We start from the raw sequence: 14,836 nt of genomic DNA on the forward strand, positions 1-14,836 counted from the left end.
CTTGCAACTTGAATCGACTTGCATCTGTTGACTTGATGACTTGAGCACATTTGATATTTTAGCACAAAAGTGGCATGACATGGACATAAATCATTGTTCGTTCTGGGTGTGATTTACTGCTAAATGCAGCAGCACTTTGTTTATAATCAGGTTCTGTTACACTTTCTGCTTGTTTGAGCAAATAAATGAAGCTTTAAGAAGAATTATTTATTATCATTGTCATTAAATTGAAATTGGACAGACGACTTGATTATGACTTGAAAATTCAAAGTGAATGACTTGGACTTCCACGTCACTGACTCTGGACTTGACTTGGACTTGGTTGTCTTTGACTTGGACTTGACTGGAAACACTTGACTTGCTTGTGAATTGCAAAGCAGTGACTTGGTCACACCTCTGCCCCACACCATCCCCAACATACACACCAGTGATTGGTTTCAGTTGAAAATGTAGGTCCCGCCCCCTACAAGTGGATCATTTTATTTACTGGAGTGTTCTCCCCCTACATGTGAGTTTCCTCCAGGTACCCTGGCCTTTTCCCTCAGGCCAAAAACATGCACGTCAGGTTAATCGGACTCTAAATTGTGTCAAGATGTGACTGGCTGTTTGTCTTTGTGTCCCTGTGATGGACTCGAGACCGGTCCAATGTGTCCAGCGCCTTTCTACTGCTGGAGTTAGACACCAGCTCAGCTGAGTGAGGATCAAGTGAGATAAGGTGAAACATTTTAAGATAGAGTGAGTGAGCAAATAAGACCAGCCACATTTCCAAGCGCATGTCTGATTATTCATTAGTCTAATATATATTATTTAATGCTTAATTAACACCATGACCAGTGCAGGTGATTGGTGTCATCACAGACATGTTCTCAAACTGGCTTCATGGCTTCACTTTCCAACAATAAGATGGTGGAGATGCCAAAGTATAAAGTACTTGCTCATCACAGCTTGTAAGCAAAGCGTAAAGAAGCAGAGATGAACTGAGCAGATTCAGGCTGATGAAGGAAGTGATTCAGCTTCGAGCAGTTGAATGCATCTGTTGGAGCTGAAGATGTTCAGACAGCTGGAGGATGATCAAACACATTTCCTCTGATGTTTCTACCTTCCACGTTTGCATTTACGTTTCTGTTTCTGGTGCTGTGAAGCTTGGAGGATTTTTATTGCTATATTTTTATTTTAGCTTTTTTTCACTTTTTGAGCATTTGTTATGACGCGTAACCATGGCAACAAGCTGTTTACAATCAGGAGCAGCTGATTAACATTGGAAAGGCTGAAACAATACCTCGACTGAAACCACAAATCCCAAATGAGCTAAAACGCAAGAAGCGTGGATGCAGAGCAGGAGCAAAACGGAGACAGAGAAAGAGGAAATTCAACCCATCTCTTCCATCGATCATAATGGGCAATGTGAGCTCATTGGCCAACAAGATGGACTAACTCCAAGCCCTTTCAAGGACTCAGCCAGAGTTTCGGCAGTTTTGGAACTGCTGGAGGAGAAAATGCAAAGACGGATTCTCCAGAGAATCAAGAGAATTATGGACAACCCTGAGCATTCTCTTCACAAGACTGTCCGACAAGGGAAGTGTCTTCAGTCAGAGGCTTCTTCAGTTTCGCTGCAACACTGACCACTACTGGAGATCCTTCCTGCCAACAGCCATTGTAATATACAATAACTCTTTGATGACTTGATTATTATTATTATTCTGAGCTACTACAGCAATCAATTTCCCTCTGGGATTAATAAAGTATTTTTGAATTGAATTTACATTTATTGCTGTAAGCATAACTGGCCCAACGCGTCTGTGTTCGTCCTCGTCTCTTCACTGCCCTCTCAGACCCAAGTAAGTCAAAGCAGAAAGCCACACGTCCTGGTTCTGGTGGTTTTCCTTCCCACCATCACCCATCGTACGGCGGTTGCTCTCGATGGGGGATTTCAATGCAGAGATGAGTCAAAACAATTTGCTGAGTCCTCTAAAGCTATGTGTGTAAGTTGTGCTTTGCAATGACTTGTTGGTATAAAAAATAAACCGAATTGAAAAGATTCCAAACAAAGGTATTTATCCAGTGACGTGATATGAAACGATAGAAGTTCACTACACAGCAGGTCTACTTTGAACTAGAGTGGCTGTTCAGAGGTCAGACACGTTTTTTTGAGGCTGTTTTCATTTCCATAAAAGTGCCATCTGATCCTCTCTGAACCACAGCTGCTGCTGAAGGTGTTCACAGAGATCAGGACGTTTCTCTCAGACAAAATGCACACATTCATAAGGAAAAAAAGCCTGCTGCAGACTTCATTCTAAGCTGTGACTCAACAAATTTTTAAGGACGTTTTAGAAACAGCAGCGGTTAAGCAGCAACTTACACTTCCTCACTCAAAGGTGCGTCCATCCAGCAGCTGACACAAGAGACCATCAAAGGTTTATGAGAAGAAATAAATGATCAGGTGCCGAAGGAAATGCAGAACGATCAGGCACGGGAAGGAAATATATTTATTAAAAAAGATCTACGATCAAAACTCAAAGGTTTTGAGTGTTGGTTGAACTTTAGAGATAAAACCTAAAGGGAGTTTGTCTATCTACAGAAAGATCTCACATCCTCTGAGTGGTTTCTGCTGTGGGGGTGGTTTAAATGGTTACTGCATCTGCTCAGCGGGCACTTTTACTTAGTTACTTCACTAACTCAGTGAATGAGTTTGGGAATAATCAAGTGTTTACCTTTATTTACCTGGAAAATCATCACTTTTCCAGTGCGAACAATACTAGAGAACAGTTTCTACCTGCAGAGAAACATTTTTGCAAATATTGAAAGTTGAAATCATCAATGCAAATGCTGTCGTTGGCTCTGTTGTATATTTACCGTGACACTTCCTCTGGGCTAAAAACAGACTCAGCTGCTGGATCTAAAAACTTCCATCTGGTAGTAAGGTCCCTGATCGTTTTACATTAAGTCTCCTTTTTTATAACTGCGTGTTAAAACATAAAGCATCATCAAAAGGAAGCTAAGTGAAAACAAGGAGATAAAGTTTCGCAACACAAACCAACCTCAGGACAACATATGCAAACAAAAATGTTTACTTATATTTTTTCTTCAATTTCCACTGAATACATTGATTTTTTAATTTTGTTCCCCAGAAATGTTCTTATCTTGCTGTGTTTGTGGTCAGTGGTTCTGCTGACGGTTTGATCATTATCCTGCATCAAATCATTACTTTTAGACTTGGTGTCACGTGATAACTTCCTGTAAACAAGTTTCCTCATCTCTTATCCTGGCCCTCGACGGACAGCTTTACATGTTACTGAGACGGTTTAAATACAAACAGAAAAAAGTCTACATTTCACAGGCATTTAGCTGCTTTACACGACGACTCTCATCGCCTTCTGTAAACCAATTCCACAAACTGAAAAAGAAGTTAATACACAGGTTTGGACGGACGTTATTGGGGTGGGGTGGGGGTGTGGGGGTTTCAGTGCAGCTAAAAAAAGGTAAACATCAGGATAAAAGAGCGGAGTAACAAACATGATCAACAGGACACAGAATAAGGACGTGTCCGTCGGAGAAGAGCCTCAGTTCTGCATCTACACACCTGTTTCCTCCCTCTTTTGTGATCCTTGTAACTTCTGGTCCAGTCTGGTTTTGGACAGCGTCTGAGCCCTGAGTTTAGGGCTGGAGACATGTGGACAGTTCTCATCTCCTTCTCCATCACAACAGATCTTTGCTAAGCTGGAGGAGGAGTGTTGTTTAGCACTGGTGGATAGCTCCTGCTGAGCTCCAGTGGCAGCCCCCTGCTGTTGGGCCATGGCGGTGCGCAAACAGTTTAGCCACTGCTGCTTGTGGTAGACGTCGCTGACATTCAGGGTGTGGGACTGACCACTGGACGGGTCCACAGAGCTCACACGGAAAACATTCTTGGCTATAGAAAAAGATCAAATCCAAACAGGAATGAAAGAAGGAGGATAAAAGTTAGATGTTTGTGGTCTGCGTTATATCAACACAGTATTTCAGTAACAATAAACAGATTGATCGCTGGACAGCAGGACTGGGCAATAAATTGAAAATTATCATTATTGAAATTGCTGACTCTAACAGACATTGTTTTTCCCACTTCAATAAATTTGATAATAAAAAAATAAAAAGATGTGTGTGCATTGACAACGCTCATTTTTAAGGGGTCGGGCTTGGGAACAAGCTCGTGCACCTTGAAAGTAAACACCACGACTCTAACGTTGATTTTCGTACGTGTGTGTGTGTGTGTGTGTCACACGTCTTGTGATCATGAAACAGAAAATCCATGAATTAGGAGATCGTTTTGGGAAGCTGCTATGTAGCTTCTGCAGCTCACACTTTGAGAACAGATTGTGAAAGAACAGATAAAGCTAGAAGCAAGCCGATTCTTCTTGATATAGGAAGCGAGTCTACTCTTTCTTTTGGTAGTTTTGGTGTTTCCATGGTCATAGAGCACAATATTCTGTGACTCTTCAAAAAACAGTAAAAATGCTCAAAAATACTGGCAGTCAGGGGCTTTCTGATCAGATAAGGGCTGGCAGTGAATGAGTGGAGAAGCTGCACCTGGAGTCACATGACAATGTGACTCCAGTAATACAGCCCCATCTAGTGAACAACTTTTGTTTTTGTGCATACATGTAGTTATCGTCCATTTATCCATATCACGGTGAACTCAATACACCGTGATAATGACTTGAGACCATATCACTCAGCCCTACTGGACAGTAATTTAATCAGCATGTTACGATCAGAGTAGGTTTGTGTATGTGCCAAGGCAAACCTTTTAAATGAATAGAAATGAACATTTAAACTGCAGAAAACAGCAAAAAAAAAAAAAAAAAAAAAAAAAGATTCAGAGATGCAATATATTTCTCTCCCACTTACAGCTTTGGCAGTTTCAGGCACTGGTTTAACAAAAATAAGATAAACACTTCCTGGTGGAGGTGGAAAATACAAACGCAGGTCAAAAGTATTAATTTATATCAAAAGAATCAATACAGCAAATGATGCTCACCTTTCTCTCCGTTGGTGAAAGCCCCCCTGAAGGACCCCCCCATGCGGATCTCTCCGTCCTGAAGGTCCTCCAGGGACAGGTCTCTCACGGGGATGGGCTGTCGGTACACCTGGAAGCAGCTCCTATCGTTACGTGTCACCGGTCGGGTCAGCACCAGCAGCTCGGAGAACAGAAAGACGTGTAGCCTCTGAAAGATCACATTAACAGCAGAATGAGTCCACCAGTTTACAATTACAGAACGAGAAGAACAACATAATCATCTTTGCACCCACCGAACCACTTTTAGTGCGCAGCTCGCCGTGACATAGAAGGGTCTTACATTTGTCCAACAGCGGGTCCCGCTGCTTCTCATCCAGAAACTCCAGCTTGTCTATGTAGTACTGACACTCTGATTCACCTTTTCTCACGTTGATGTCCGACAGAATCTCCTGGATTATGGTGATCTGGAAAATCAAACAGTGTCATAAAACACAGCAGTGCCCACCAGTCTGAAGTGACGGCTGATTGTATCCGACGTACAGCTCGCTCCAGCTTGGTTCCATCGGGGTGGTCAGGAGGTGTGTGTCTGAGGATCTCCCTCAGCAGCAGGGGGTATTTCACCAGGCGTGAGCGCGGGATGTCCAGGAAGCTCCACAGGTCCAGCTTCCTGCTGAAGGGTGACTCCAGGCAGCGCTGCAGAAAGTCCTGCACCCGCTTGTCCTGTTTCTTCTGGTCCAGCAGGGCTTTGGCTGCCAGCTGGTTGCTGCAGTAGTTCTTGTAAGCATTCAGACCAGGGAGCTAAAGGAAAAGAAGCAACTCAACCGTTGGTTTCAGTTGATGGATCCTTCAGAAATAAAGGACTTAGACACACTTACCCAGTCTATTACTATGTGTCCAATCTGGGATATTGTTCCATCAGGTCCAGTTCCCTCCGTCAGCTTCATCAGTAAGTCTGCAGAACAAAAACAGCTCAAACTACTTGGTCTTAAAAAGGACTTCAAGCGGTGTCTAGTAGCTTACACTCGTGTAGGGGGATGTAAGCATCCAGGTCACCAAAGATATGAGCCAGCTCCTCCTCTGTCATGATGGCGAGCTTCAGCATCGGGTCGTGGTACGCCTGGATGAGGAAAAGTCAGGAATGTGATTGGAATAAAAAAGAAAAGCTTTGATTTCTCTTCCTAATTTTGGAAAGCTCCAAACCTTTCGGGCAAGTTGAAGATCCTCAATGAGATCTTGCTCCCCTCTGAAAAGTTCATAAATCGCCTGGAAAACAATCATCGAGTTACTCTTTCTGACCTCGCACCCTTCTGAAGCTCTTCAACTTTAAAAACTACTGAAGTGGACCACCTCTTGTCTTTTGATCTCTTTAGCAGAGAAGGTGCTCTTCTGATGAACGTCCAGCGTCTCCGACCACAGCGTGCTGTTCCTGCGCTTAGTGGGGGTTGGACCTGCAGCCTTGCTGCCAGCCCTGAGAGACGTCGCCGGCGACTTGTTGTCGCCACGTAGAGACATTGACTGAAGAGCAAGTATCAATTAGTATTTTACTCCAAAACACTAAAAAGCGACATATTCTAGATATAATAAAACCAAATGTATGAACCCACCTGGATCGTTTGGCCAAAGCGCCGCACAGCTCCGTTTTTTGAAGGCGACATCAGGTTGACGAGGGACGAAACTTTGGCCAGCGGTCTGACGCGCTTGTTACTGGGCTCCTGAAAAACAGAAATCTACTAAATAGCTGCTGTTGACAATCTGATAAATCATTCAGAAACAAGGATTTAGATGATATTAAATATATTCTAACTAATCCTGTTTGTGATGGGACAGACAGTTCCAGTCTGGTCCCATCTCAGTAAAGAGGCAGGTGGCTCGCATTAGACGGATAGCGGGGTGGGGCCAGCCATCCAATAAAAGGCAGCGGTCTGCTCCTCCAGCAGGACAGCTCTTGTGTGACACCTCAGGTGCTAGTGTGTGTTGAGACTCCAACTACAAGCAGCGATTGTAAGTACTCTGCCTCCTGTGTTGCTTGTGCGGCATTAGCTAATGCTCGTTGCTCCATCTTAACGTGTTTAGTATCGTGTGATCGCAGACTGGAGCTGCATATGCTGTTGCAGCGTTAAACTGCACCCAGGTACTCCTAATCAGATCTCTGCCCGTGTGTGTGTGGCAGCCGTATAAAGGCTGATCTGACTCAGCCGCGCTACGACTGCAAGTCTTTGCCTCTGATTGGGGAGGGTTGTACTGATCCAGGGGGACCATGCCAGTTTGTTAGTTTGCAGTGTGGCTGCCCGTCTGTGTGCCGAGAGTAGCTATTCCATTCAGCTTCGGCGGTGCACTGGCCCTCCTGCTGCTCCATCCCGCCGCGACCAATCTCATCTCGAGAGCCGGTTGTGGGCCCAGAAGACTCCTCACTGCTGTTCTGTCCATATGGATTTGTTCGTTTATAGTGCTTGGTGTTAATTAGTTGTCGGACGCTTGGTTGCCGTGGCAACCACCAGAATGCTCACTGGATTGCCAGGAAGTATCCCGAGTTCGTTGGTGATATGTTTATTTATTTAGCAGACGCTTTTATCTAAAGCGACTTACAATTTATAACCTGTAGGGCATGTTGTGATCTGTGGGGGAAACCGGAGTACCCGGAGGAAACCCACGCATGCATGGGGAGAACACGCAACTCCACGCAGAAAGGCCGCAGCCGAATTTCGAACCTGCAACCTTCGTGCTGCGAGGCAACAGTGCTAACCACTGCGCCACCATGCAGCCCATGTTGTATTTTATTATTTGTGTGTAATTTTTGTTTTAAGTATTTGTTGGCCTTAGGGCTACTTCCTGCAGACGAATTATTGGACTCCAAGCTCTTAACATTCACCACTATGGTTTTCAGCCTAGATTTTAAAAAAGAAGTGTGTATTTGAATCTGTTCCCAGTGTGATCATGTTAACCCTTCCCTGGGGGAGAGGTTACCCAGGGTGGCGTTGTTTTAGCTCTTTATCATTAAATTATTTATAGCACCATACCATTCTAACTTGGACATTCAAATGATATGAAAATTTTGAAGTTTTGGTAACTACCTAAAAACTTTGTAACAAATAAATGATTTTTGTAAAATGCTGAGAAACCTTAAATTTCATGTCAGCTCTTCATGTACTGAGCATGATTTCACTAGAAGTTTCCAGATGTTTTCCATCAGGGTTTAAAGCTATGGAAGGATGTTCTTCTCCCACTAACATGTTCCGACTTGCTGCAAACATACACACGATGTGAACATGATGCTTTAACTTTTTTTACACACTTTTAACACTGTAGTGGAAAGCTCTTTGGAGTCTTCTGTCTCTGAAAGGTGCTATACGTGTGGGTCATTTATAATTTATTTTGGGCATATAATTTTAATCGGTTCTCATAAGTAAAATAAAGTAAACCTGAATTTTCTGTTTAAGAGGTTTCACTTTTCATCAAACAATCTTAATTTTAATGGAAAAAAGCAAAATTCTAATTTTTTTTACATGAAACTCCTGCAAGTCCACCTAACAGACTGTACTGTAAACTCTGTCTTCTGATTGGATAAATCTTGTTTGTCTTCATCCTGCACACTTAGGCAGGTTTGTACTAGAACACTCATGCGACTTGGTCCGATATCTTCTGAAATAAATAAGTTTTAATTGACTGACTAATTGATGTGAAATCGCTGCTTAGCTTAACTGCATTAGCCTTCCACACATTTAAAGGCACACGAAGTATATTATGTTTAAACCACTATCTTGAGCCACTAGGTGCTAAAATGAGCCCTAACAGGTGAGTGAATAGCCTTTCAGCCCCTTCGCTCCTTGTGGGGAGAACGCGTTTGCAACTTGAGTCTCTTGGTGACCTGAAGTCTCATATAGTTGCATTTCTATCTAGAAGTAGAAGCTTTATGGCAATCCATGTTTACACCTCAGAACTATAGCAGTCAAGCTATACCTGGTTAGCATTTTTTTGTAACAGTTTCATCATGGTGGAGCCTCAGAAAAAACATTTATCTGATGAAGCAAAAAATAAACATCCAACCACAATAGGAGTCAAATACGAGCAAACAGGAGTTCTGAATCACGATAGCTCAGACACAACTTCTGCATGTTTTAGATCATGAACACATCACGATGCACATTTGTTGAATTTGACGAATCACTCGAGGCTGAGGAGAAATTCCGACAGTTCGATTAAGACAATAAAAACATGAGTGCACAGTAAGGAGAGTTTACGTTTAGTTCTTATTACAGTGAATTAAAATGGACACTAGGGGGTGCTAAAAGCTAGCCAAAAATGTAAGGTTTAGTGGGGGTACCACAGGGGTCTCTTCTGTGTCCATTGCTTTCCCTTGGTCTGCTGCAACTTATGGGCCATTCCCATCTGTACCGGGTCGGCCCGGGCCGGGTAACCCCAGTCGGCCCCAGCCTGGCCCGGTTGATTCCACACATCCTTGTCTTAAGCCCATGTGGGCTGATTCTACCCACCAATCAGAGGCTTGCTCTAATAGAAGGTGTGAATTTGCTGTCAGCAGTGGGTGTGTTGACCCTGGTCGGCCTGAAGCAGACCCCCTCGAGAAGAGGGCTGAGAATGAGCCTTGGTTGGCCCGGAAAAACACCAGGCCACCCAGATATGTAAACAACCTACGCTACCCGGCCCGAGCCGACCCGGTACAGATGGGAATGGCCCAAAAGTTCACTTATTCAGAAGCACGAGGTCTGTATGCTGACGGATGCCAGATCTATTTTCCCTTCAGATGGGGGACTGCAGGCTCAATCAAGCCACTCCTGGATTTACTGGAGAAGGTTAGAGCTTGGATGTCTTCCAGCTTTTCAAGCTTCAATGAGAAACAAACAGAAGGGACTGATCTGAAGTTGGATGTGTTGCTGAGGCTCATGTAAATGGGTTGGTGCGCTCTTGCATTTTCCATCTTCACCGCCTATCCAGGATCAAGCGTTAATGTTGCATGCACTTGGAAATGGTAGTCCACGCTTTTATTACTTCATACCTAGACTACTGGAAAAGTCAATAGACAGTGAATTCCTTTGATTGCACCCCAGCATTAATACAATATGAAATCTGATGTGTTGTAAAGCCTTGATGTGAACTCATTGTAAAAAATGCTCTTATTTTTTTTACATTTAAGTCTAAATTATTTTTGTATTAAATGCAGATTATTGATTTGTACAGAAACTGAATAAATACATGAATCACATGTTGTGGATTTTTTGTCTCAATTTTTTCAGGGCAGAAAGGTGTTGCTCCAGTTTGAGGGGTCACACACACACACGCACGCACCCACGCACACACACACACAATTCACTCCTATCTGAGTCATGCAGGAGGATTAAAGTTTACCGTCAGGATTCCTTCATGAGTGCTGACTAAACCTGCACAGGAGAAGCTGTCTCACCTTGAGGTCGAAGCTGGATAGACTGATTGTGTCATCCTCTTTTTCTTTCCGCTTCCTTTTCTACAACGACAGAACGAATCTGATTATTACACACAACAGAGCTGCAACAACTTAACTTAAAAATTCTCAGTTAATTCATTGCCACAAATGAAATAAAAAGTAGGGATGCACCGATGGATCGGCATTTGATCCCAATCGGCCGATAGCGCCCCTATCGGTTTTGATCTGAGTTTTCAAAATAGATCAAAGCAGACCGATCAGGTAGGGTTGTCACGGTAACCGGTGTAGCGGTAAACCCCGGTAAAAAAAAGTTGACAATAATAATAACCGTCTTGTTTTTAAAAAAGAAAAAAATTCTCGGTGGATTACCGTGGCTGCGGTGTAGGCGCGGTGACCCTTACAGCCACCGTATCATCTGCTGAAGTTGCCGGCGGCACATGCGCGCTTTGTTGTTTACAACCAAAACTTTCTTGAAGCTAAAGCTGAAATAATGGCCAAAGGAAGAGACGGCAGTGCTCAGGAGGACATTTTTTATCCCTCAAATAAGACAAAGTCGGAAGTACGGACATCTTTTGGATATTTGAAGAATGCCGAGGGAGTTTATAGAAGACAACTATCCTGTTTGCAGCACGTGCAGAAAGTGTCTGTGAAAGGCAGCAACGCTTCAAATCCTATGACATCTGCGTGACCATCACCCACAACTCTGCAGTCAACGCAAGGCAAGCTAACGTTAGCGTTTTAGCTAAAATGCGTGATCCGAGGATTTAGGTTGAGGGAGAATGCAACGAGTCGCTATATAAAGCAGCCACAGCGCCGCTACCTGCAAATAAACCGTGTTGTGGACACCCCCATGTTGAAATGACGCTAAGCATTACGGGGCTCCCAGGGGCAGATAAGAGTTGGTCTCTCTCCGAGAATAATTATGAATTTAACAATGATTACTGCCTGATGACATTTTCCCACATCTGCAAAGCTCACTGGAAGGACACAAACCGAGGACAATATTTTCCTGATATAGGGTTTATTACTCAAGTAAGGGTAAAAAAGTATCTGATTAGAAGGCTACTTAAGTACTGAGTATCATCTGATCTAATATTTTTAAAATGATGACATCAAACAGACATAAAATGAGAAGTTATGGGCAAATATTGGTATTTTAAAGACTAAAGGGAAAATGTAAACAAATAAACAACATAATTACAAAATAACACATTTTAGGCAAAGTTTAGACACAAACTGAGGACAATATTTCCTGACATACAGGGTTTATTTAGTTGTCTGAAAATGTAGCACGTTTAAAAAAATACTGTGATAATACCGAAAACTGTGGTAATTTTGGTCACAATAACTGTGAGGTTAAATTTTCACACCGTGACAACCTTAATACAGACCATTTTAGATTAGGTTACATTTCCTTTATTCCCAGATTATGTAGTTTGTAGCACTCCTTATAATGCTGTAGAAAATTTCTGGCCAATCCACGTGATCGGTATCGGTGATCGGTGATCGGCAGCAAAAAACCTGATCGGTGCATCCCTAATAAAAAGTGTTTATATTTTCACGTTCCGCGTGCATGATAAACTCTGAGAGATTCATCATTTTCAAAAATAATAAGTAAAGAATGTTTTCTCAGTGAAAAATGCAGCAACAATAACTTACTAAGCTGAAGTCCCATGGAGTTCCTGGAGTCAGGAATGTGAAGGAGCTGCCTCTCTGCAGAGGAGGTCTAAAAAAAACAAAAAAGCATTTTGGACATTTACAACTTTTTCCCCATCTTGAAAATGCAACTTATTTCATTTGGTGCTAACGAAATAATCAGCTTTCTTGTGTTATTTTTCAAATACAACTAATTTTAATGTGACTGAAGGACAGAAATGTTTAAACCATACAAGGAGCTGAAGTGCTCTGTACCTCTGGAAAGGGAAAAGTCAATTTTATTGACAAAACAAAGAGTCCTGACCTATGGTCCTGACACTCCAAGTGCTGCCAAGACCAGCTGCACTTCACAAAACACACTTGTTTTATCCCACAGAAGGGTGAGTTCATTTTCCATTTTTGATAAATATCAGACATTCAGATATCAGGTGTTCAGGTCTGCGTACCAACGATTACTGAAGCAATTATTATTGCTTGCACAGTTTTGTTGCTCATTACATGTAATGAATGAACTATTTCCCCCTTCCCTTTGCCTTTCTGCAGCAGTATGGCTGGAAAAAAAATCAGTTAGAAATGCACCAAAAAATAAACAAAAGAAAAAACAAAACAAAAAATAAAAAAATCAAGTGATTGGAATCAATGACTGTACATATAAAAAATAGGCATCAGCAAAAAATCTGCATGATCAGCAATCTGAAACTCAGAAAATATGATTTTTTATTGTTTACTTTGGTCTGTGAACATAATATTGATAAACAGCAATACAACGTTTTTTAACTCAGCATCTAAACACTAAATTCTCAAAAGATCTTCTTTGTTTACATTGTTGCAATGTAATCCTGCAAATCTAAAGTAATCAATAATCAACTAAATATTCAAACCACTGAATTACATAAAATTTAATCATTTTTAACCATATTTATAAGAACAATTTAGAGTAACAAAAATATAAAAAGATCAGGTAATGAAAGGTTAATTAAATGAATTACAGCATCTAATTTACACACGGTTGATTTAAAGAGGATCAGTTTAAATAAATCAAATTAAATAATCGTATTTTTTATTAAGTATCGTCTGTGCCAGTTTGCTTTTTAATGTAACTAAAATTAAATATTTGTCTTGACCATAAAAATCGTATCTTATGAATCATACTTTTAAAACTAAATTATCTGAATATCATAGCAATACACTACACAAATAAGGTGACACCTGAGAAACTTGTGGTTTCCCTGGGCCATTGAATGCATCATTTGCAAGTTGAAAACAGCCCCGGCCCGTCCTACAAAATCGATAATAAAAAAAATTATTTCCTAATTAAGTTGTTGTTTTTCTTATATTAAGACATAAGAGCTACGACCGAACAAAGATAGTCAGTTTTCTTTCACGTATACATACTTCTTTGAGTTGTTTCTCCGCAGAATGCGAGGGGAAGGCTCTCCAGCGCTGAGGATGACACTGGCAATGGAGGTTCTCGATGAAAGCCTACGAAGCTTCTGCTTCACATTTTCCGTGGTTCTTCCGCCAAATTCCTCATTCTCTTCCATTTTATGGAGCTCTTCACCTTAAAATCCTCTACACAGAAATGTTATAATGTCCAAATTATGTGAAAATTAAAGCTTAGCCGTCTAAAACCCGTCCAGAAAGTAAAGGATTGATGACAATACACACAGCACGGCGGAAGTTTGAATAAGGCGGATTTTTAGAAAACAACCAATCAGGAGAGAGCTTCGAGGCCTGCTGACCAGATAACAGGAGATGGGAGGGGCCAAGTATGTGTGAGTGTGTGTGTGTGTGTGTGTGTGTGTGTGTGTGTGTGTGTGTGTGTGTGTGTGTGTGTGTGTGTGTGTGTGTGTGTGTGTGTGTGTGTGTGTGTGTGTGTGTGTGTGTGTGTGTGTGGCGTTCTAAAGTTCTGGTGAAACATATATCTCAGCCACATATGACAAAACATGAGCCATATTTACATTTATGAAGTCCACCAAAAAGGTTTTGAAAAGAAGGCACCCTAAATATCAAGATTAATGAAGAAAAGTAACGAGTTAAACATAAATCGTGTTGTGCTTTCTGTATTCTCTGATGACGCTGCGCTTTTCCTCACTCTGATTTATGGTGACTTCATTCCCAACGATAGTAACAAAAGCCTTTAAACAGTAAAAGTGGTAAATTCTTTCAATAAAACTCAGTCTTTTTAAATATTTTAATGTAGCTGTTTTGGTTTTCCAACAATTCACCACCAAGCTTAGAAACATAAAGAAATAAGTGTGACAAATGAAAATAATAAGCAACTGAAAGAAAGAAGACACACACGGTTGCTGATTTATACTCAATGTGATAATTAGGTTTATTTATTTGGTTAAGGAACAGCAAGATTGATCAAGAACAAGACACTTTCATTAAACTGAGTTTGTTAATCTTAATTATGACAAAAACTTATTTATGAGATAATAGTGGAAAAAAGAGTAAAGAAGACAACAAGTATCAGAAAAATGTGTGAATAATATAATGCAGAACAGTCAAAGTTAAAACACCAAACCCTGACAGTAACAAATCTAAGAATGACCAAGAGAGCTGAAACATGCTTATATTAATCTGATAAACCTAAATAAACTCAGACTGAAGCAGAAAGGTGAAGCCTTCTTTATCTACAGTGATTTAAGGATATGGGTTAGTTTGTTCATGTACAGCATCTGTTCATGCTGGTAGTCCACCTCCCAGAACACTGATTTCATATGGTGCTAGAGACTGGGTACAAACATCTACGCTACCAAATGAAA

At 41.4% G+C, this 14,836-nt stretch overlaps 1 protein-coding gene across 1 annotated transcript; it reads right to left on the minus strand.

Moving 5' to 3' along the window:
• Nucleotides 1-3,439: 3,439 nt before the first annotated feature.
• Nucleotides 3,440-13,738, minus strand: LOC107388462 (neuroepithelial cell-transforming gene 1 protein). Its single transcript, XM_015964007.3, has 12 exons — nt 13,461-13,738; nt 12,069-12,135; nt 10,410-10,469; nt 6,598-6,705; nt 6,341-6,508; nt 6,194-6,256; nt 6,014-6,110; nt 5,869-5,945; nt 5,534-5,791; nt 5,287-5,457; nt 5,015-5,201; nt 3,440-3,907 (listed from the first exon to the last, which is right to left on the minus strand). The coding sequence occupies exons 1-12, from the start codon at nt 13,607-13,609 to the stop codon at nt 3,573-3,575; spliced, it is 1,740 nt and encodes a 579-aa protein (XP_015819493.1). The 5' UTR covers nt 13,610-13,738; the 3' UTR covers nt 3,440-3,572.
• Between the last annotated feature and the right edge of the window lie 1,098 nt (nt 13,739-14,836).

Source organism: Nothobranchius furzeri, chromosome 4 (genome assembly GCF_043380555.1).
Source record: "Nothobranchius furzeri strain GRZ-AD chromosome 4, NfurGRZ-RIMD1, whole genome shotgun sequence".
NCBI lineage: Eukaryota > Metazoa > Chordata > Actinopteri > Cyprinodontiformes > Nothobranchiidae > Nothobranchius > Nothobranchius furzeri.